This window comes from Lichenostomus cassidix, chromosome 1 (genome assembly GCF_008360975.1).
Source record: "Lichenostomus cassidix isolate B80296 chromosome 1, HeHo_3.0, whole genome shotgun sequence".
Taxonomy (NCBI): Eukaryota; Metazoa; Chordata; class Aves; order Passeriformes; family Meliphagidae; genus Lichenostomus; species Lichenostomus cassidix.
In genome coordinates, this window is record NC_139479.1 from 84850183 (window position 1) to 84873742 (window position 23560).

A 23560-nucleotide genomic window follows, 5' to 3' on the forward strand; every position below is an offset into this window, starting at 1 on the left:
GCTGTCTGCTGACAACATCAGATGCTAAAATGATAGAATTAGGGGCTTATTTGCTTCGGACTGCTTTTTGAGATCCCATTTTAAAAAGTCATTATTTGGGATTTGATTACTTCTATTTAAGACATCTTGGTAAAATTTTGTCAGAAATAAAGCATTATTTTTTTGCAGATTTTTAATTATCTTTAAGAATTGAAACCCTTTGGGGAAGTTTCACCTGGGGGGGATGTAAATTCAAACCACATTGGAAGTTTAAAGAATATATATTAGGCTCAAATCCAACTTCTATTTTTCAAGTTAAAAGGGACCTTACAAAGTAGCAGGCCACAAGTTTAGATGTCTGTTTTATAACATTTTAATAGAGCAACAGAGACTGACAAAACTTTGAGGCTTTTGTCAAAGTAGTATATTTAAGCTCCTCAGATAAAACTAAATGTACATTGCAGAGTGTTCACAGGAAAACAAGAGTTATTTCCAGTCTGAAGAGACTTTTCTTAAAAATAAAAGCAGCCAAACGTGCGTATGTTGGGAGGCTGTGAATCAGCACCTGCAAATACCAGCAGTACAAGAATAACCAGGAATGGAACAAAAAGCTGGAAGGGGCCCTGAGCAACCTGATCTACTGGGAGGAATTGCTGCACGTGTCAGGTGGGCTGGAATTAGTTATTTTTAGGATCCCTCCCAACCCAAGCTTTTTCTATGATTCTATGAAAACTTGAGTCAAAAGAAACAACTGGAAAGAAAGAGTGGAAGAAGCAGCCTCATACCTGCAAAGGAGACGGGTCACTTAAGCCATCAGGTCTTGCTCTGTTGTGGATTGATTTGAAGGACCTAATTTCCAGCAGTAAGTGCATTTTACTTCACTGGATCCCTCTGCAAAGAGGATAAGAACAGGAAAGATGGAGTTAGTGCAGGTTGTGCCACAATGTGCGTATGAATGTTATTATTATTATTAAAGAGGAAGGCAGCACTTACGTGAGATAAGTGTAAATGGCATAGAGTGAAGGGGGAAAAATTGCTTTGGGAAGTGCACCCCCATGCATGGCTCCTGGGTGTGCTCAGGGACCAAACCTGGGATTTCTTGAGAGCTGTGCGATAGCTGTTTCCAAAACTGACTGCCCTGTTTATGTCTTGAGTTTTTTAGGAAACAGAGCTGTTCCTGTAAAGGTGAGAGGTGAAATTATGGTGTGCTAGTTACAGAATTTAAAGTACCATTTTATAGTCGCTTGCCTTCAATAGGAGATAGGGAGTGTGGTGAGGTAACCTGAAGTGGGTGATGAAATGAAAATTGGTTTGTGTGCCCAAACACTGAGTAAACTTTGGGGTTGTGGGTAGGTACCATATCTCTGTGACAGTGTGCTGTGAATATCCTTGAGTCTTAATTGCTGGAATTAGAGAAGGATGATCAGAAAACTGCACCTGGATTTGCTGCATGCTGTGCTCTCCTAGGGAAGCTAATTCTTAGGCTGGTGACCTTAGGAGGAAGTAGCTGTAGGACTTGAGCAAGGTGACTTAAAGCAGTGGGAGGGAATACTGTACTGAACAAAATGCTTTGACTTGTACAACTTCCTAGAACATCTGTCTTTGGTTGTTGTCTTCGTTTTGGAAATCTGTTGAGTTTTGGCTAGCACTTAGCAAAGGTACAACATTGTCTGTAGAGCTTCTTGTCTGCCCAGTAGTGACCATAAAATGATTTTAGCATTTTAAGTACTCAGAGGACATACAACAACCTGACAAAGCAGTCTTGAGATGAATAAAACATGCATACTGGCCATCCATCCATCCATCCATCCATCAGTGAAATCCCAATTCTGCTGAATTTGCAGTTCATATTGTTGCTAATTGTATGATGTAGATGCTCATCCACTGGGAATTGGATGGAAATAAGCAAGTCACTTGCTTCAGATGCTGACAGGGCTGTGAATGGGAGCTCAGTCAGTCTCCTCTGCGTTAGGTTTTATGGCTGTAGTGTTCCTGCTTCTTCAGAAAGAATGTCTTAAATAGGTAGCAGTGAAGATCCATGTGTCCCACTTACAGTTGCTTAGGTCATTCTAGCAAGAACACAGGGTAAGAGATCCATGCCCCAGAAAAGGGTTTCCTTGCTCAAAGGTTTGAGCAAGGAAAGGTTTGTTGAGGAAAACCTTGCCTGCTGTATCTAGTCTTGTAATTAACGCCTACTCCTAATTACACAGTGTCTTAAAATGGGCTTGCCACTGTAATAAGTGATGTTGTTATATTTCCTTTTGTTCAGTGGTGTAAAAATAGTTCACTTTTTAGAACATGGGCTTTATTTAACTGAGCACTAATGCAGACTTGGTTGTAATACATTGCAGAAACAGCAGTTCCTTTGTGCCAGTCCTATAGAGCTTTCTTTTCCCTACTGACATACAGTAAGTATGATTGGAATCTGAGTAAATGATGTGATAAAAGGCTTGATGGTGCTTCCTGAAAACAAACTGCTGCTCATTAAATTAAACGATGATGATTCTTAATGGACTAGTTAATGCTCTGCAGTGCATTTGGTACAAGTAAGGAAGTCTAGAGACTGAGACTGTGTCACTATGGTTCCTCCCATACGTTCTGGAATTATAAAGCAGGTAGAATAGGGAGTTTTGCCAGATAACATATAATTATAAGCACAGAGCTGATGTTCTAGCAGCAAAGAAGACTCTACTGTGAGAGTTTAATTAGGGGGGGAAATTGAAGCCACCTTAGGCTTTTTCATTTTGCCTTGTCAGTGAACTGCTCCTAGGGCAGTATCGCACTTGAAGGAGTAATCATTGCAAACCTGAAGCAGATTTATGTGCAGCTTTTAAATTGCTTGTCTTTACTGATATTAAATTAGCTCTTGCAGCTATGGGTATTGGATAATGCTTTCATTGTCTCTAAAATCAGTTTGTTTACAAAAACTTTGTATTTAATGCAGAGCTTAGCCTGTCTTTGGAGAACTATTCATTCTCCCTCTTTCCCCAGCTCTGAAGAACCAAAACTTTTAACGAAGCAACATAAAACTGAACCAATCTTTGTGATTTTATTTAATTGAAAACTACTGCCAGTATGAAAATCCTGGCTAGCAATTAAGGGAATGTGACAGCTTTGCCAGTCATTACATAAATACTATGGAGGACTGGGCTTCCTACTGTCATTAGCTACAGTGAACACAATGGAGCTATACACAGGAGCAAGCTGATGATAGATGATAAATGTTTGCATTTCCAATTAACACTGAACTGCTGTGGCATTTCCCCCTCAGTCTAATTGAGGCTCTTGGATGGTTTCATTCACTAACCATAATTGGGTTGTCTTCTTGCTCTTTTCTTTCCCAGCGACAAAGGAGTTGAATGAGTGAGTTTTGCTCTTGGAACATTGATTTCCTCCTTGCAGGTCTCTGTCTTGGTGTTTATTCACCTCAGAAAAACCTCAGCTTTTACAGGTTAATGTAAACTTTCATCTATTCACGTGCTGGGGCTTTTTGCTAACCACTGCATTGCAGTGTCCTCTGTGCCTGTGGGATGTTGTTGACTTGATCTGACAGTGTTCTTGTTTTCCTATATATTATTTACCCCCACCCCCACTGCTAAATGGCATGTCTCTGCATTTAAATAGGCACAGTTTTTGCAAATGCTAATGTGTATTTAAAGCGCGAATCTGTTGTACTGGGAATTATTCCACATTAGGGGACAGCAGGGCTTAATTCTGAGCCCGGTGCTCTATGCCCATCTTCTGGATTGGAAACTTTTGAATGGAAGAATGATTAATGATTCGGCTGCTCTCAGTTGCTGTTGCTGCTAACGTGTAGTTAGGACTCTGAGCCAAGTAACTTCGGCACAGAGTAGTGGGGGTGGGTTTAACTGTGTACATTAATATATTCTCTCTATGCTGCATCCAGTCATTTCCTCTGGAACACAGATTTCCTCCAGGAAACCTGCTTATATGGGCTTTGGGTATGCTTTAACATAAGAGGCCTTTATTTTTCCCACCCTGCTTAGCAAGCTCCGGCTGCAGTGATTACTTTGACTTGTGGTTGAAGCCCTGCCCTCCTGTGAGCAAAAGCGGAACCAGAGCCAAGGCTGCTCTGTGCTGTGCTGGAAAAGGGATCCTGTCCTGACATCTGCAACAGCGAACTTGCTTGTTCAGGCATGTATCTGGGGGAGGGGAGGCAGCACTTCTGGAGATGAGGAAACAAGGAGGATGATTTGTGGGCTGAGAGCTTTTAAAAATTATACTCTTGGTACTTTCTGTCTCAGCTTGGATTTTATTTTTTTTTTTCTCCCTGAATATGGATGCGATTTATTTCTCTTGGGGTGTTTAAAAGCGCTGTTAGAAGTGGGTAAATGCTCAATCAAAATGAGGAGGCTGCTGCCCAGAGCTGGGATCAGCCAGGGCTGATCTCTGCAGCTCTCCAAGCTTGTGTACTGGAGGACAAGTAAGTTCCAGGTACTTGGGCATAGCTGGCATTGATTGTGAAATGGCTGTTGTTTGACACTGCCAGTTATTTGTGCAACAGCCAAAGCCGAGTCTAAACACGGCAATTTAAGCTGGCATTGCCTCTCTGTGGTTTTGGATTCAAGCCTAATGTGGTGGAAAGGGCTTGACCTGCCTCAGTGCTTCTGAAACCCTCAGTGTGCCTGGGTTACTGTCACAGTGGTCATGCATGGGCCCACATTGTGGAAGCTGGAGAACATTGGGCCTTGATTCTTTCAAACAGAACAGAAAGAAGCTTCCTTAACTTGAATGAAAGGAGAACTCTGTTGCTAGGAATCAAGTGGTTATAATTAGTCTGTTCTTCCTTAGAAGCTTATCTGTGCAGTAGGATGGGTTTGCATGGATCTGCATGCATCTGCACAGGGAGAGATTTTGCTGCTCTGCTGCCCAGTGCAGTGGTGTCCATGTCCTCCTGCAAAATCTGGGCTAGGGCATCCCACCTGGCAGTTCTTGCATTTAGCTCAAACTGTTGGGATTGAATTAAAAGCTTTTTTAAAAAGGACCATCCAGACTTTTGGCTTTTAAAATTCCAAGCCATGGAATTGTCCAGCTTTTCCTGATGAGTCGTGAGTGGTCAGTCATCCTTTATGTCTGGCACTATGGAAATAATGCTGGCAGTGGAGCAAGACTGCAACTGGTAGTTGGCCACCTGCCATGAGAGTGTCTCCCTTCCCCCTCCTCACACCCACCCACCGCCCCTGCTGTAGCAGTGGCTGCATTCTCTTCTACATGTATACTGATGTTTAGTGATCATCCTTTCATTTAATTTAGCGATTTCATCTGCATCTTTAGGTGTTGGCAGCACCTGCAGGGGTCTAACAGGTAAGTTGTAAAAAGACTTCAGCAAACACTGCTGTTTTGTAATTATTTATTTGAACTTTATGCAGACCTGTTGTTTTGTTTGTTGGGGTTTTTGTTGTTTGTTTGTTTTTCTTTTTGTTTTGCTTTAGTTGTAGCTCACATGTAAAGGCCAGGTCTGGGCTGGTGCTTTTCTGGTCCCTGGCTTTTTTGGTTTAATTGGCACACTTGCAGAGAGCTCAGATGTGCAGTAAGTGGCTGGGGAGACAGCTCCATGCTACAGTTTCTGAGGGTTTTTTTAATCACCTCTAAATGTGGTGATCGGTCTGTCCTCCCTCGGGATGTGTGTGTTGCAGCTGCCTTTTTAGTGACAGCATGTGTTCCAGGTCCCATCTGCTGTCGGGTGGAGGAAGAGGACACCTCTTGCCTTTTTTTCAGGTGGAAGGCGTGGGGTGCCTTTCCTTCAGTGTGAGACTGGTGTTTGAGACTTAGTCCCACGTAAAGTAATAAAAAACGAATGACTGTCTTTTCATCCTGTGTCAAAACCCAGCTGGTAAACTCTGTTACTTTTTCTGCTGGGATTTGCATGGAAGCGTGACACACAGGGAGGGAATCTGCTGCTTGCAATGTGTTTGAGCAGAGCAGGGCACAGCCTGTGCTCTTTCTCACCGGGGCAATGCGAGGGGGAAGGAGGAGATTTTAACTGTGTGTGTGCATGAGCAGTTTCTAGCCATGGGGTGGAAGGATGCAGGGATACTGGTGCAGAGGTAAAACACCTGTTCTGATTGGGACCAAGTCAATTAAAAGTTAACACTTTCTCTCCTTTTTTTGTGGGCAAGGCACCCTTTCCTCACCCTGCCAACAACAGAATACTAGCGTCTTGGAAAATTGTGAAATTTCCTTCTGGTAGTAGGCAGAGAGGGAAGAGCAGTTGCTGAGCATCTTCCTCCTCCCCATCTTGTTTAATATAGTTTATTCATCTGTAAGTTGTAGTGAGTAACTTACAGCTACTCTCTTGCCAGACTGCATGAATTATAGATGGCTCTTTTATGAGTTTTCATGTTGACTCCTGCAATTAGTATGCATTGGACGTAGTTATCTGTATGGCATCTACTGTAGCGTAGGTTTCAGCCTTTCTGACTGTTTAATTGCTTTCTTTTTTAGCAATCAGTCATCTGTCTGTCTTGCTAAGGAATGCAAAGAGGACACAAGCAGCTTGATAGAAACTTAGAGTTCAGTGTGGAGCAGCAGGTTTGAAATGGTGTACTTAAGTGGAAGGAAAACTGATACATAGAGGATCTTTGTTCTCTCTTTTTTTTGATTGTGAGTGTGCTACAGTAGGGTCAGATTGTCCCACATACCTTTGGGTCACACTCTGCTAGGTGAATGCCTCAGGAGGCTATGCCTGTACTACAGTTTATGTAATTTAGGCATAAACTTCATGATTCACAAGGCATGTAGATGTGGCACTTGAAAATGTGTTTTAGTGGTTAATGCAGTGGTGCTGGTTTAATGCTTGGACTTGATGATCTTAGAGATCTTTTCCACCCTTAATGATTCTGTGACTGTCTTTTATGTTCTATCTTCTTTACACAGATCAGCACACCTGCATGGATTTTTGCATGTGTGGATCTTGGATGCCACTCTTAGCATCTTGTGGGTGCTGTCTTCTGTTCAGTGCTTCTGCTTGTTCTGTCTTCTGTCTGTCTCTTTCCTGTCTGCAGAAATGTTTTGTAGGTGTAAAAGGAGAATTTGTCAGGTGTGCTGTTGGACTCTGTTGAGGCTGAGGCAATGATTTTTAGCTAATGGGCTGCAAAAGTTGACAGGAAGGAACAGGGAGCGTTGAAGGCAACCGTAACTTGACTACAGCAGTCACAGATTGCAGTATGTAATAAAACTTTTCATGATTACTGTGTGCTGAAACAACTCAAACTTTCAGTACTCCCAAATGTCTGCAGAAACAATAGTCCTGCATCATGGCTGTGCTTTCCTAGTGGTGCCTACGGGGTTTGGTTTGAGTGCTGGTATTTTAATATATATATAGTAGTAGAGAATAATTGTGTCTGCAGCTAAAACGTATTCCCTCATCTGACTCTGGTTGAAAAGTTCATGTGCTGTTTCATTGCTTCCACTGTTCACTTAATCACACCGTGGAAACCCAAGATGGATTTCTCAAGGCAGAGTCGTGCTGGTGTGAAGAAGGAAATAACTCAGTGCAGTGATGCTTTGCATTCCTGTTGGAATGGCTTGTGCCGAGCACAGTGACTCATCCCGGTGGCCTAGCAGTGATGTTATGCCGGCTGGGGAAGCGATTGCCTGGCGCTTTGGATTTGAGCAGCGCCTACATGAGGGGGTTTGTTCAAAGCCTGCTTACATGTGAATTGGCAGGAGATTATTTTAGGAAGAAGAGAATTTGCACAGCCAGCTGGGCCGCACTGAGGGAGATGGCTAGGTCTGTGACCACTTGGCACGGCTCTGGGCTCTCAGCTCTGAGATGGGGGTATAATTCTGTCAGAACAGGGTTTTATCCACATACTTTGAAGCCAGTAGAAGTTTAAAGTATAATGATGCTGCATTTGACCTCTCTATTGCAGTGGGAGGACTCAGGTAAGCAGGTTTTTGATTTTTCCCTTTAAATATATAGTGGCACAAGGCTTTTGGGAACCCTCTAGTGCTGTTATTGCAGGGGATAAGTTCTGTGGAATCAGTCTCTTAGTTTTGTGGATCAATGGATTTCTCTCACCCCCAATCTCCAAACAGCTCATGTAACTCCAGACATAAGACTGTGATGAAGAGAAAGGTCTTGGAACTTGAGTGAGGGAGGAAAAATGAGAGGGTTGTACTACAGGCTTTGCGTACAGCAAAGTTGCAGTTATCAAACAGGTGTGAAACAATATTGTTTGTAAAACTATGTAACTTCTCAGCACTTACTTGCTCATTCAGGGAATAACGTAACATAAACAAGAGCTTGTACTGCCAGTTTCTATCCCTGCGGTAAAACAGGAATTCACTTGTGCACTATCCTTTCTGAGTGAGGGATTTTGAAAAACTTTCTTATATTGAAGAAACTGAGAGCAGATGTCCCTGGGGTTTTGTACTGGAAGAATTGAGAGGGAGGAAGCTTGACATCCAGAGATTTTTCTTCGAGTCTTTTTTTGGGTTTTTTTGCATATGTTATTTTTCTTTTCCCCAGCACTAGGCCAGCCTCTGACTTTAATCTGGGGTAGGTTTTTTGGTTTTTTTTTATTCCTCTTCTCACTTCTTTCTCTCCAGCCTGGAGCCACATACTGCTCTATTTTGGTCTGATGTTGCATCCATTCCCCAGCTTAGTAAAACTCTGCCTCCTGCTTAGTTTTGCACCTTTGCAACAGGTAAAAAGCACCCATTCTCACCTACTCACCTCTCTGCTCAGTGGGAGAGGGACCCAGAAGTGAGTCAGTCTCCATTCCAGCCATGCCTGCAGCTCCAGGAAGTCTGGCTGGTAGGGGAATCTTTGGATGCACCTTTATTCAAACCCCCGTGGGGGTAAAACAGGGTGTTAGAGCAGCAAAAGTGGTGCCACTCCTGGGGAGGTCTGTTCAGCAGGCACAGAGCTGCTAACATTCCTTTTCCTTCTGCTTCCCTGTTTGCAGTCTATTCCTAGCACCTTCGTGGCAATTTGCTTTCTCGTAGTTAAATAAGATCAATGCAGAGAATGCATGTCTTGTGGGACACTGCTGCTTATGTTGTTTCAAATGGTTTAGTTGTGCCACTTCAGTTCCAGCCACTGACACTGTGATGTGCAAAGCCCATCAGTGAGGCCTCAGTATCTTCATGTTTCACAAGATACATGAGCAGCAGTGGCTGCCAAAATTATCAGTTGGGTTTTAGCTTAGACTTTTTTCCGCTGCTTAGGCAAGGGAGAATATTCATTTGCACCAACCACTTCATGGCTGGCACTCCAGCTGTCACTTGGTTCTGTTCTGTTTTACACCCGAGAAAGGCATGAGCCTGAAGCATGAGTAGTGGGACATGCAAGGACACTCCCAGACAAATGCACAGCTGATTTCCCCCCACCCCTCCCAAATGCCAGAGCTGTCCCACCATTAAAATCAATCCCCAAATGTTGGTCTGTCATTTAATATTCCATTGTGCAGCTGTATTGGAAGGAAAACGGGGCTGGGGTCAGACCTTTTACAAAACTCCCTGTGTGTGAAGACTTGCCCAAAGCCTTACAGGCTGTGTAACACTGCCAACCCTCCCATTTAAGAGCAAGTGTGAAGAAACTGGCAATCAATCAAGTGGAGGAGAAGGTGGAGCTGCAGGCCAGCCATGGCTTGGCAGGCAACAGCTAGGGAAACTGCTCTTGGCAAAATCTGGCACATTGGTGCTGAGTGACTCCTGTGGGCAGTGTTTGCCTGCCTTAGTTCCCCACAGCAGTGAGAGCAGTGTGCTCTGGGTCTGGATCTTGCCAGTGGCACTGAGGATCAGTAGCTTGGCTGAAGAAGACTTTGAAGGCTGGCTGGGTGCTGTGCAGCCATAGGAGTGTGGTGTGGTGGTGGGATCTGTTTGGAATGTCACTCAGTGTCACACTGAGTCCAGCCTATGGAAAGTGCTCCCTGGCAGTCAGCAGTGATCTCAGCTTTGTAACTAGACTTCTCACTTGCAGAGAGCAAACAGCTTCTGACTTTCTGCCACCCTGTAATTCTCCCTGAGTGAAACATCTTCCCTTACTGCCTGTGAAATTGGTAAAGCTGTTGAATTGCTTTTTCCACCCAAACAGAAACTATTCCCACTTTGGTCTTTATTCAGCAGTTAACTCCCGAGTTACTTTTGAAAGCATAGTGCAGATGAATTCCAGTTTCCAGAAGGATCTTGCTGCAGCCAGGCGGTGTCCGGAGTAATGCTGATCTCATTTGGGTGGGACAAGTTAGTTGTTGCAGCATAATCTATTACCCTGTTCCCAAGCTTCCGTCTTTAAATCTGCACAGCAGGGATTATTTACTTATGGATTTAAATGTATGTTGGGGATCTAGTTTTGTTTGACCCTCTCAACAGAATAAAATGCAATCAACTTCCTGGCAGTCGGAGTTGCTCCTGAAGTGTTCTGTATCTGCAGAAGGGCCAGGGCTGGCTTGGCACAATCGAGGGCTGTGGCACTGCATCTGAGGTGACATGGATACAACTCAGGGCTCCCTGGCCACCTCTGCCTCTGAACCCACTCAGCAGCTTTTTAGCAAAGGAGTCTGAGCAACTTCATCAAAACTCTTTGAGTACAGACTTCAGTCTCTGTATTGTGCTGTGCTGGAGATTGATGCAAACCTTTTGACAGTTTTTAGGAGAACTAGCGTGGATCTGTAAACTATTTCGACCTCAGCAACTTGTTGGCTCCTCTCAGGTATCCCTACTCTTTGCTGCCTCATATTTACCTTCCAGCCTTCACTTCTGCTCCATGGTATTCTTGAGAATTGGTTGTATCCTGAAACAAGCTTTTTTCAGTGATCAATAACTCAAGTGCTTGAAGGTAGTCTTGTTAACAGGGAAAAATATTGAGCTCGAGGAGAATTTGTTGGGCTGACACAAATTGTTGTGCTGGGTTTGTGTTGCTGTCATTATCCCTGGAAGTGTTCCTTAAGCCTGTGGATGTGGTACTTGGGCATATGGTTTATGGTGAACACAGCAATACTGGGTTAATGGTTGGACTGAGGTTGCAGGTCCATCTGCAAATACCTGCTTGTGATTTACTTGATAGTGTGTGATTCTAATTTACAAAAAATAAACAAATAATCATGGTTTCTAATTTATTTTCTTTTCCTAATTCCCAGTAACGGCCTCCCCAGCTGAAGATGTCTAACAATGGAGTTGAAACAGAAGACAAACCACCTGCTCCTCCAATGAGAAATACCAGCACTATGATTGGATCGGGAAGCAAAGATCCTGGGACTTTAAACCATGGCTCAAAACCTCTGCCTCCCAATCCAGAAGAAAAGAAGAGGAAGGATCGATTTTACCGATCTATTTTACCAGGAGATAAAAGTACAGTGTTTAGTTTCTTCTAATAAACCTTCTGTTTGAACGTTGTTCTGCTTGAACATAGTTAAGCACTTGATGCTTAGTGATGGTTGAAGTTTTAGAAAATGTTGTCTATTTGTTTCCTGCATGTCTGTCTTGATTGCTTCTGGGTACATAATGTACAGTCTGTAGATTTGTTTTTTCTAATGATTAATCCTGTCACATTTCATCCATCTCACTTTTTTTCATAAGGCCATAGAATCCTAGAATTACTTGGGCTGTAAGGGACCTTAAGGATCATCTCCTTCCAACTCTCCTGTCATAGGCAGGGATACCTTCCACCAGACCAGGTTGCTCAGAGCCTCATCCAGCCTGGTCTTGAATACTCCAGGGATGGGGCATCCACAGCTTCTCTGGGCAACCTGTGCCAGTGCTTCACCACCCTCACAGTGAGGAATTTCTTCCTAACATCTAATCTAAACCTGACCTCTGTTGTTTTGTATCCACTCCCTCTTGTCTTATCGCTCTTCTTGTCTTGTCTCTTCTATCTTTTCTTGTCACCCTTGTAAAAATCCCTCTGCAGGTCTCTTGTAGGGATTTTTTTTTTTTATTTTGCCTTTCCCATAAATTATGAGAACAGTGTTCCTAAAAACAGACTAACTCTGGGAGTAGCTCTGATACTTCCCAGCCTGACTTGCCCATAATGGTCTTGAAAATCATAAATTTTCATGCCAATTACAAACCGGCCAATAAAGCTGGCATTGGCAATTCCTTTGGTGTAGAGCAGAGGGAGGTCTTTTGATTGTTTTGTTGTTTTAAACAGCAAATAATTTGAGTTATACAAGACTAACATGCAGTCTCCTACTAGACCTGTCATATTTTACCTCATGGCCATTTACTCTGTTCTAATGTCTGGGTCAGGCATTGTCTACTTGCTTTTAAGAATAATCTGTCACTAAAAATTCTTGCATATTTCTTGTGAACTGAAGGAATTTTTCATGTTCAAGGGACTGTAACAGATGGAAAAAGAGATAGGAACTGTGAACTGTACATGAAATTCTAATTTTTAGGATGAGGATATTTTAAAAAACCTCTTTCTCATGAATCTTTTGAAGTGATGCAAGAAAAAGATATCTCCATCCCCTAATATGTGCTGGTTTCTTTTTATATCTGACCTATTTTTTTGGAGTTCCTCTTCTATACATCTAATACATCTAATACATCAGCTTTTTTCTGTATTGCAATTGTATCTGAGCACTGGGTAGCTAAAGTCAAGACTAGATATCTTCAACTCCCTGGGCTTCAGGAGCAAGGCTGCATCCTGATTTTTATTAGTGAAAAGACTAATTGAAATTATAGCTTCACTAATTTAAATAAGCAAGGTTGGTGGATCGTTTTCTATGAAATACTGAGACATTCATTATTATTATTCTTATCTGTTACTTTTGGAAACTTTTGGACTGTTTTACAAATGTGTGGGTTTGAACCTGCAATCAGAAACCCATGAACTCAATGTTAAAAGTCTGCTGGATCTCTATTAGAACTTGCCATTAGGAGTATGAATCCTAAAAAAGCTGGAACATTTTTGTGTTGGCTTACTTAAGGGAGAGGAATTTTTAAATCTCTAGGATCAACTGTTTCAGAGATCAAAGAAATCACCTGAAACTTGTAAAAGACTAAAAGAAGTAGAACCTGAAATGCTAGTTTGAAATGGATTACGAAGGAGAGCTACGAACAAGGACGAAAATGAATGTTTTGGGTAAAACCAGCAGACAGACTGTGACTGATCTGAAGATGCCTATGTTTACTGAAGGTTGGCCAACATGGCAGATGCTTCGAGACATGAGAGATTTTTGTTTAGCCAAGCCCAGCAGAGCCTTCTGTTGCAATACACCTGCCCAAATGAGAATGGCTGCTTCTGTCCTCTAATTCCTGTTGAGCAAAAAATTTCCTCTAACACTGTCACCTTCACTTCAAATTGGTTGATTTTTGTCTTATGAAAACTTCTAGTCTCATGATGACAGTTAAATTCCCAGTACTTCATGCTCATTAAATGTAGGAAAATTCTTCGGTGTTCAGATGCTTCTCTTTGGTTTGCACCTGAAATAATTTGGATGTTATTTGTTACTTTGGCTGAACTAAAAGGGAAGTTGGTTTCCATTCAGTCAGAGGAAAGTAATTTTGAGCAAATTTGTTCTACTGCTATGCATGAGCAGAGGTGTTGAGTAAAGGACACATGGGGCAAAAATCCAGGGCCTCGTGCATGTTTGCACACTTCCATGGAGCTATACCTCTTGCCAAGTGGCTCTGGAGGTGTCATGCTCTGCCTGCAAAATTTAGGATGTAATTTGTAGTCCTGATTTCCTCTGTCCCAGCCTAAACCACAAAACTGGTATTTTTAAAACCTGTTGGCTTAATACTGGGTGTGTCCTGTCCAGAGGGATTCAGAGCTTGTGTGACTTCTTGCTTTCAGCAGGACTTGTGAACATTTAAATTTTCCTGGGCTGGGGGTGCTTGTCAGTGCCTAATTGAGGGTGTCAGTCTGCCTTGAATGGGGCACATTGAGCTCTTCTGAGCCTTGCTGAGCTCAGCTGCAGCTTCACACAGAGGTAAGGTTTTACCCACAAGGTGACAGTGTGCAGCAACGAGGAGCCCTTTGCATGGAGACTGGGAGCACTTTATTCCATGTTAGCAGTGGTGAAGGCTTTTCTCATCTCAGTGTGCTTCAGAATGGGTTCACTGCATGGTCAGACATCATGCTTCATATTGCAGCTCAAGTTGCCAGAGCATTGTAAGGAAAATTATGGGAGGCTCTTGTAACAGCATTGAACGTAGGAGGTTATGAATGAGAAAGTGTTTGTGGGACTAAAGCCTTTGGTGGTGGTAGGTAGACTTCTTCAAGTCTTTTTAGCTCATTGCAGAGATAATGCAATCACTTTAAGGGGTGACTTAAGTGTTCAGCAAGATTGGGAGTGCCTATCTCTTTAGTTCTTTTTCCTTTATACCACCTGCTATGACATAAATATCTGCTTACAAAGGCAATTGCTTATTCCAATTAATTTAATTTATAACAAATTATTAATGGTTTAATAACATTTAGGCTTCTAGATCAGTCAGATCTGCCTGAATGCAGAAATAAAAAAAAACACCTAGGACTTCTGGATAGCAGCTTAATGCCCTGAAGCTTTTTTAGGAATATGTTCAACTCTGCTGTGGCAGTTGCCCTGGACCACATGTGGGTGTTCAACCCCCATACAGAACTCCTGTGTAGTAGTGCTGGCACAGGTGTCCTCTTCTTCCTCACCTGAGCAATGGGCTTCTGGATGAGATGGCAGCTCAGTCTTTGGCTTGGAAGGGTGGACTGATCCTGTAGGCAGACCTATGGAATATGGTGCCTCTGATGGCACTCCCTGCCCCTCTTTGCCTCTTGCTTTCCATCCAGTGCTAGTGCGTGCAGCAGGCCTCTGTGCTGCAGATGCTCACCATCTGCTCACCAGCAGCTGCTTCTGTCTCCTCCTCACTCCCTTCTCAGGGATGGCTCCTCCAGCATGGCTCTTTTCCCCTTGGCAACTCTGTCGATTCAGCTTCCTCCATCCCCTTTGTTTGAAAGGGGGATCAAAAACAATCTGTTCCATCTTCGTGTCCCAAATGGAGCATCTGATGCTTTTCTTTCTCCAGAATTACTCTGTACAACTGTAGCTCTGTAATGATGCAGAGAACACTGCCAGAGCTGGCACTGAAGGAAATGGGATTCAGTCCTTTGGGGCAAGCCCTGAGCCTCTCTACACAACCAACAACAGCAGTGTCTTAAAGAATTGCTACACTTGAGTGTTAGCCTTGCAGGCTTCTGAAATACCTGGGGTTTGGCTTTCATGTTGCCAAAGATGCACTGGGGAATGTCAGCCACAAAACGAATTCTGTTTGGCTTTGGATAAAAAAGGGAGCAGCTGGGAAACATAAGTGGTTTGCTCACCTTCTCCTGGCTCTGCTGATTTTGTAACTGCAAGCAGCAGCAAAGCTGACTACAATGTGGTTCTTCCTTAAGCTAATCTCAATTTCTTGAATACAATAGATACTATATGGAAGGTGGAGTCCTTAATATATCATGAATATGGATGAACTTAATCCAATGCAGAATGATAATCTTGTTTGAAGACCTCAGTTTAAAATTTGCAGGGTGCATCTGCCTTAATATATTTCCTTCCTTGTTTCTTTATGACTTCTGCTCCTCACCTGCCAGATTCTGCAGTCTTGCTTGTGTGTTCAAAGCTGGTTATTAAAAGCACCTTTAGTTCATTTTGTAGGCAAAAAAATAGGAGTGCTTTTGCTCACAAGATTTCACAGCAGAAGCACACATTATATTCAGGTTTCTTCATAAACTTTTGAGGAAATAGAATGAAGGAAGCCATTTCTAAGCAGTGTTTGCAGTTTATTTTGTCCCTGGCTTTGTATGAGAGGCAAGTGTATATTTAAAAGCACATAATATTTTTTTTTTTAAAGCATCTTAAAACAACAAATAAAAAAAATGTGTTCAAAACTGACTGGCTTCCACTTAATGCCACTGTAGAGCTCTTGACTCTGACCTGGATAAGGTTGAGTGAATATTTTAGGTAAATAGCTCTCATACTCTTGAGTCTAGACATACTAGTTAATACTTTACATACTGAAAATATTGGCTTCCTTCTCTTTTGCTTGTCCTGTGTTACAGGACTTTTATTTATGTTGTCCACTCACTGTGGCTACTCTTAAGCGAGGAAACAAAAGTTTTTAAACTTGCTGTTTGTTTGCTTCAGGTTGAAATCCTATGACTAGCAAAAGGGGGGGTGATTGTGTAGGTGAGTAAGAAGCTATTGGGGGAATTTTATTTCTTGATGCATTTATGAATTTTGAAATTGTTGTTGTTTTTGTCTCTTGCAGCCAATAAGAAGAAAGAGAAAGAGCGGCCAGAGATCTCCCTCCCTTCAGACTTTGAGCACACAATTCATGTGGGGTTTGATGCAGTCACAGGAGAATTCACAGTGAGTGAATCTGGAGGAAAAGAGAACTATGTGGTTTAGCTTATTGCTGGGAGGAGCCAGGGCCCATTAATCTTTTATATATTAATGCTGGAAAGGCTATTACCATTATCTAGTTTGGTCTCCTTTGAAGCACATCTACAGAGGTTACCCACTAATCCATGCTGAGAGACTGTCAAACTTGGCACATTCCAGGAGACCAGGCTACCAGCAAACTTTTCCTTTCCTGTTTCTTTGGCTGTTGTGGTCAGCAAAACATGGTATATCTCTCCTCCCTTCCTCTTCTAGAGCTGAAATAGGTCTACAGCATAGTCTGTGTCCCCCAACTGGGGCTCTGAGAGTTTTCCTTTGGGAGGCACACAGCTGTGTACAGCTACTTAGGACAGAATATGTATGTGCTGCCCTAAGGCTAAATGTCAGATGCTTTTATGTGTTGTGGGTTTTTTTTTTCTTTTATTGACATGAGAAAAACTGTAAAGACAGAGTTGTATTTCATCATCATTGTATTTTTATTCTTATTTTGGTTATGAGATAGTATTTCATAGCAGCAGAAGTTTGTGTTTTTACCTGCCTATAATAGACAGGTAAAAACAGGAAAGTGTTTTTAACTGTCTGTAATATGCTGTTTCTTCAGGGACTTTATTCCCCTACCCTGAATCACTTGTACAGCTGTATTTTGCATGGCAACCTCTAGACCTGTACCAGTGGGGCATTAGCTGAGGGGTGTATCCAGCCATCCTTTTGAACAGGGAGAATAATTACATTGCTATTGGATCCCAATCTCTGCCACTCTGTCCATGCAAACTGTGATTCTTGCTGGTGAGGAAAGGCACAAGTCTGGCTGTACTCCCGGTGTGTTTATTTTCTGGCTGAAATGAATTTCTGGCCTGTAACAAAATTCTGAGCTTCAGATGTAAAGTTAGCACCTCTTCTTTCCCAGCTCTGGTTACAATGGCACCACACTGCCCTTACCAAAGAACTCTAGTGCTACCAGAAGACCCAAATGAGTGTTGCATGTCCATTGTAGTGGAGGCTGTGCAGTGTATGTTTCTTCTGTAGTCTTTCTCTGGTATGTCAGATGTATGTGTATACCTGTGCATAAAGGATTTTTTGTTTTGTTTTGTTTTTTTCTTTTCTTGAGGCTATTTCTGATCTGCAGCAATTGGGTCTTCTCCTTCCTAGTTTTTTAATTTTGGTCTGCAAAGGACCTGGGACTCACCCAGAGACCCAAGAGCAGAATGACATTTACATGCCCAAGTGTAATTTGTAACACAGGCAGTGGCTAGGAAGGCACACATTCACCACATCTTTTTCTTTCCTCTCCTCTCCTGCCCTCTTTTCTCCCTAGTTCCCTCACAGTACTGTGTAGCCCCAAAAGCTGGGGCAGAACTGTGTCAGTGGGCTTATGTTTTGTGAACCACATTAGGCCAACTGTGTGTTAACAAGGTACCTCTTCCCACAGGGAATGCCAGAGCAATGGGCACGTCTGCTGCAGACTTCCAACATCACCAAGTCTGAGCAGAAGAAGAACCCCCAGGCAGTGCTGGATGTGTTGGAGTTTTACAACTCCAAGAAGATCTCCAACAGCCAGAAGTACATGAGTTTCACAGGTACATGGTGATGGTCTCATGCAGCTGCTTTGTCCAGTTCTCCATTAGTCTCTCCATTCTGTTAATCCTGATGCCCAGCGTAGCTGCAAAACACTGTTTTTTATGTCATTTATGTTGTATTTATGACTGACATTTATGTCAGTCAACTGGCTAAGCCTCCCAAACATGTACTTTTTCTGATGCTCACAGCCAGCATCTGGAAGGCAGATCCCAGACTGCTGGGGCTGGGTTCCCACTGATGAAAATCCCTGGAGAAAACAGGCTGCTAAATATTGCACCAGTTTCAGTTAGCAAAGTGGGTGTGGATGTTGCTTTTTGTGTACTTGGGGTGAGAGTCTCACTGCTCCCATGTGCCATGATTGAGGAATATGCCTCAACTGCCTGGGTGCTTGATAATTGCTGGCTGGGTTCCTCTGAAAGTCAAAGCTGCCAAAGTTTTGTGCCTCTCTGTGTGGATTAGCTGCCCTCTGAAGGACATCTGCAACCACCACTCCTTTCCCCTTTCAACTGCAACTCCTTCCACTTCCAAATATTAACCACTACTTTGTTTCTTTTAAGGGGATAGAGCCATGTCACCAGACCTGGTACTAATCAGGAAGGCTCCAAGTGGGGATAAAAGCACAAATCATCCCCATATGTGCCTGGATTGTCAAATGAGAAGCCCACCAGTTGACTTGTGGGGTCCTCTATCCTATTCCAGGGAATTTAGGTGGCTGAGACTGAGCATTTTGCAGTGGTGAGACAGCTGTAGTGCCTCTGCTGGTGAAATAGCCCATTGATAATATTTTGTGTATGTGGATGGAGGGCAGTGTTAATTCAGGTGTTGCTCTGGGCAATTGCTCGCTCCTGCAGCAGGGGTTTGTGACCCCTGCATTTGTCTGCATTTATTTACCCTCTGTTCCTGTATCTGCTAGGGGTCAGCTTGTTCTGGGAAGCTGGAGTTAGGAAGTTTAGGAGCAGCCTTTTCTCCTGCCTTTTTCAAAGGGAGCTTGTCCCTTGCTCCTCTCCCCACTGCTGCTGCCTTCATAACTCATTTATACTGTTAACATTATCTGTCTTTCAGATAAATCAGCAGAGGATTACAACTCCTCTAATACATTGGTAAGCATTGTATTCACATCCTGTCTAATATTTGGGGATTAAAAAAACTTGCAAAAACTAGTTAATTATATGTAAACTTGTAGTTTGCTTAGTGTTTAAAATCTGAACTGTATATATTTGTATAGTGAATATGTTATAAAAAAAGGCATGCTCCTTTCACAATTTTTCCACTGGTGGGGAATAAGGCAGACAGAAGTAGGATTTTTAGTGAATAGTGAATTAGTGAATGGAAGTCAGTGAATTAATTAATAGAAATAGATCTGTTTTCATAAAAGTAGGTCTGTTCTCGAATTTGATAGCCATTCTGCTGTCAGGTTTTATGTCTCTGTAAAATTCTGTGATACAACAAAGTTTATTTACCAACCTGCAAGGTCTGATTTACCAAAGCTAATGTTGATTAACCAGACTGATCTCTAGCAAAAGAGAAAATAAAAGGTTCTCCTCTCTGCTTGACCTTTACTCAGTCATTAGCAGGGCAGGCACCACTCCTATTTGCTTTGTTAGGAGACATGATAAATTTCTGTATTTGCCTGTTAGATGGAAGAAACAAAACTCATTTTAAGATGGTTCATAAGACCCCACAATTCCCTCATCTCTTGTTTTCTCATGGCCATGTCATTACCTAGAATTGGCTTTTTCTACTTTCTTCCAAAGGCATCTTATACAGATCTGATCATTTAGGACTCTGTAAAAAGAAAAGAAAAATGCCATTGCCATTGTTCATTATTACATATCATTGTATGTCAATCATCGGAAGTTTCAATATCTGAGGTTGGATTTTAAAGTAAATCCTAAAAAAAGCAGTAGTTACCAGTCTGCTGAGATAGCCTGATGGGGAGCATTGGGTAAACTTTAATGTCAGGAGTATTCAGGAAATTCCCAGTGCATAGGTTTTCCTTGTTGCTTTTAACAAGCTATGTTTTTGTGTTATGTTAAGTGCATTTTGCCAATTATTTATCAGGATGATGGTGACTTCAGGTAGTTTAGGCTCAGTAAAATACTGTGTTGCTTTCCCCCTCTTTTTGAGGACTTTAATACTTTTCCCCTGCCACTCTTATGGAGGTGATGATGCACAAACAGAACTGGTCTAGTAGGTTGAGTACCTTATCAAGTTTACTCTGAAATGTTAATATTGTAAAGGATGTAATGAATTTCCAATCCAGTTTCACATGTATAAGTTTAAAAGTGACTTTCATTCCTAATCATAGTATTGCAGGAAATCCCAGATAATATTTTAACCACTTATAAAACTGTTTTAATTTTTTTTCCTATTTTTTCATAAAATTTTGTGTTAGGAAGTAATTGTAAGAGATTTGAAAAGATTTTGTTAGATTTTGCTTCCAAAATCTCACATTAGTTCTCAATCACAGTACCAGAGGCGATGTTAACTTGATCTAACTTTTAGAGAAAAGATTAGGAGTTTGATGCAAATTATGCATTTAATGTCTGAAATCTTCATGCTGAACGATCAGGGTTTGAAGCAAGCAAAAAAACCATAGGGACAATACAAATAGGGACAGACATTTCCAAACTCAGGTGCCCCAAAAATTGCTGGTCAGCTGTGTGGGTGTTGGGAAAGCAGTGAGAGCCCGGGCGGGTCTCAGGTCCTTGGGAAGAGGGTTGCTGTTGCACATGGGCAGAAGAGGAGTTCTGTCTGAGCAGTTGTGTCAGGCACTGCTGTGGCTGCACATCCATTGCCCATGAAGATCTAGGAAGCTTGGGGTTTGAATTTTTCAGACACTGTAACTTGCCAATATTGTTGCGATTATTGTTCTTCTGCACTTGCTTCAGTGCAATCTCTGTTAGGAGCTCAGTCCTGTGTTTGTAGTTTTGTTTATAACAAGCGATTGGGTTTTTATTTTTGCTATTTGTGCAACTCCCTGCAGAATGTGAAGGCTGTCTCTGAGACCCCTGCAGTGCCCTCGGTGTCTGAAGATGAAGATGATGAAGATGATGCAGCCCCACCCCCTGTGATAGCTCCGCGACCTGAGCACACCAAATCTGTGAGCAGAAATTCTTCCTTCAGCCCACACTGCTGCAATCACAGTCAGGCCTTGAGTGTGACTCTGTCCCTGCTCATGGCACAGTGCTGAGCCCTTCTTGGGAGCAGGAGGGAGGCAGTGGGAGCCATTTCTTCTGGCAGAGTACCTTAGTATTGTCACCTGCCTAGTTGTGGGGGGCGTGAGTCCTTGGTTAGTGACGTTAGTTGCTAACAAGGTAGCTATAGAAATGCATCCCTGACAGCAACAAGAACAATAACAAGAACAAGATGAATAGAAGTGTTTAAATCTTCACCTGACTAATTTTGTTTTTTTTCCAACAACATTAGATATACACCCGCTCTGTGATAGACCCTATTCCTCCTCCTACCAGAGATGTGGCCACCTCTCCAATTACTTCTCCCTCAGAAAACAGCACAACGGCACCCGACATGCTGGTCAGGAACACGGAGAAGCAAAAGAAAAAGCCAAAAATGTCAGATGAAGAGATACTGGAAAAACTAAGTATGTCCTTGTTCTTTAAAAAAGTTAAATTCCAGGTCCTGCTGTGTTGGTTTCTCAGAATCTCCACAAGCTGAAATGTTTTCCCATTTTGAGATCCCTTACTGAAGACGTGGGCACAGTCACAACACAAAATTGGGGGCAGATGTAAGAGGTGAGCTTGAATATAAGATGAGCACCTGTGACACTGACTGAAGCCCTCAGGGAGTTACAGATCCTCAGGCTTTGCAAAACAAGCCCTGAATAACATCTACTTAACTATGAAGTCTGAGATTGTTCCACATCTTATTCTGTAGCTCTGAAGCACGAATTATTATATTGCAATGTTAGACGTAAGGTGTCCAAAAGATGGAGAGAAAATTAATGCATCCCCAAGTTTGCCTTCCACAGTATCATGGTGTAAAGTGACTCGGTTATTTTTAAGTGCTTTAACATTTTGTGGGTAGCCAAATGGGTGGGTTTTTCCTGAGAAAAATTCATCAAATCTCTCAGTTGTGTTCTCGTGTCTTTAACAGTTCCTACCTTCAGTGCAAGTGCTCCTGTGCTGCCTGGTGGTTTTGGGTTATGCTGTGGCATATCCAACAACTGAACCAGGTCTTTCATGCAATTGATTTCTGTCCTCAGCTTGGGCTGGGTTTTGTTAGAGTAGAGTATTTCTAATTCTTTGAATTACTAATCCTGTATTAATTACATCCGTGCCTTGCTCACAGATTGATTTAAATTGTGTTAGCACCTCTGTGGTCAGAATGGCCCCTCGCTTTGAGGGTATATTTGTCAGTCTTCTGGGGATAAAAGTCTAGTAGCTAGATGAAGACTTAATCTGAGGATATAACTTAAAAAATCCTAAAGTATTAAAATGGTATGTGAGTAATTTCTCTAAATAAAGCCTAAATTGAATTGATGGTGTGTTAACTGGAACTGCTTGCTACTGGAAAACTCACACCCATCGTTTCAAAACAGCAACTTCACTCACTCAGTTAGGAGGATCTTTGTACCATTAAGGATTCAAGACATTTTTGTGACCAGGTAGGGTCAAGCAGCAACTGTGGCAAGAAATAAAGTGCTATTCTAATACAAACACACCCACTTCAGTCATGAAGAGAAATGCAAGTGCTACTTTTAGGAGTGTTGGGAAGCAGATGTACCTTCTGACACCTTGCTTGCTCCAGGTGCCAGCTTCTATATGTGGGCTAGTCAGAAAAACGTTATGAAGTTTTAATCTTTAGTCTTAATCTAAGTAAAAATGTCTTTCTACTGAGGGCAATGGAGCTGTACTTGTGCAGACAAGCAGCCTTTTGACATTTTAGTTTGACGTGTAAATAAAATGATTAAAACTGTAAAGCAAAAATATATTTACACATACTAAAGATAGACTAAATGTGTGCAAAGGTTAAAAGGAGGCTGCTCAATCTCTGCCTCTCAGCATAAACACAGCATTGGTGCAGACATTAATGAATCCTCACCTGACTCTTTGGAAGGTAGGAAACATCCCCCCATTTTAGTCTTAAAAGTTTTAAACAGGGCAAAACTGGCAACTGCCTCTATCCACCACAGCATTCTTCCAGGCCTTCCCTTGGGGAAACATTTGCAGTCTGAACTTGTAGCCTGTGTTAGGCTTTGAGGGAAAATTTATGAATATTTGTCCAGAAATACCTGTCCTCAGGGCAGACAGCATTGCTTCTGTAATTGTAGAGTGGGTTTCATGAAGCAAGACTATTTTCCTGCCCTCCTCTCCAAACATGGGCCATATTCCCTACTTCTACCTCTGTCTGTCCTAAACCCTCTGGGTTTGGCTGCTCTCCAATGGTGTCTAAAATAGCCTGCTCTTGCTCTGCTTGCTACTGGATTTCTTGGCTTAATGACCACGAGCAGTTTCTTTGCCAATATACATCTGTTAAGGCTCAGCCCCAGACCCTGTGAAAGCAGCACCATATGTCGGCAGCTTCAGTGACTTGCAAAGACCAACTTGGATGCAGCTCTGCATCCCTTGATCCTATTAGCTACCCTGGTGCTGTCAGAGAGGAGGTGGGCTCCCAGCTGAGCTCTAGAAATTCCTGGCTCT

The 23560-nt window shown here is 42.4% G+C and overlaps 1 protein-coding gene across 11 annotated transcripts in view; it reads left to right on the forward strand.

Annotated features, from left to right (window-relative positions):
- The window catches only part of PAK1 (p21 (RAC1) activated kinase 1), an 89483-nt gene that overhangs the window by 44794 nt on the left and 21129 nt on the right, over positions 1-23560 (forward strand). For 9 of the 11 annotated variants that reach the window (XM_085066667.1, XM_085066659.1, XM_085066650.1 and 6 more), the window contains 6 exons: positions 11085-11295; positions 16189-16289; positions 17749-17896; positions 18960-18997; positions 20884-21000; positions 21327-21501. In XM_085066667.1, coding sequence (XP_084922793.1) covers positions 11106-11295; positions 16189-16289; positions 17749-17896; positions 18960-18997; positions 20884-21000; positions 21327-21501 — 769 coding nt within the window. In that variant the 5' untranslated portion in view covers positions 11085-11105. Of the gene's footprint in view, positions 1-3986; positions 4135-5201; positions 5305-11084; positions 11296-16188; positions 16290-17748; positions 17897-18959; positions 18998-20883; positions 21001-21326; positions 21502-23560 lie in introns of those variants that run through there. The other 2 variants (XM_085066640.1, XM_085066704.1) reach the window with 2 other exon arrangements.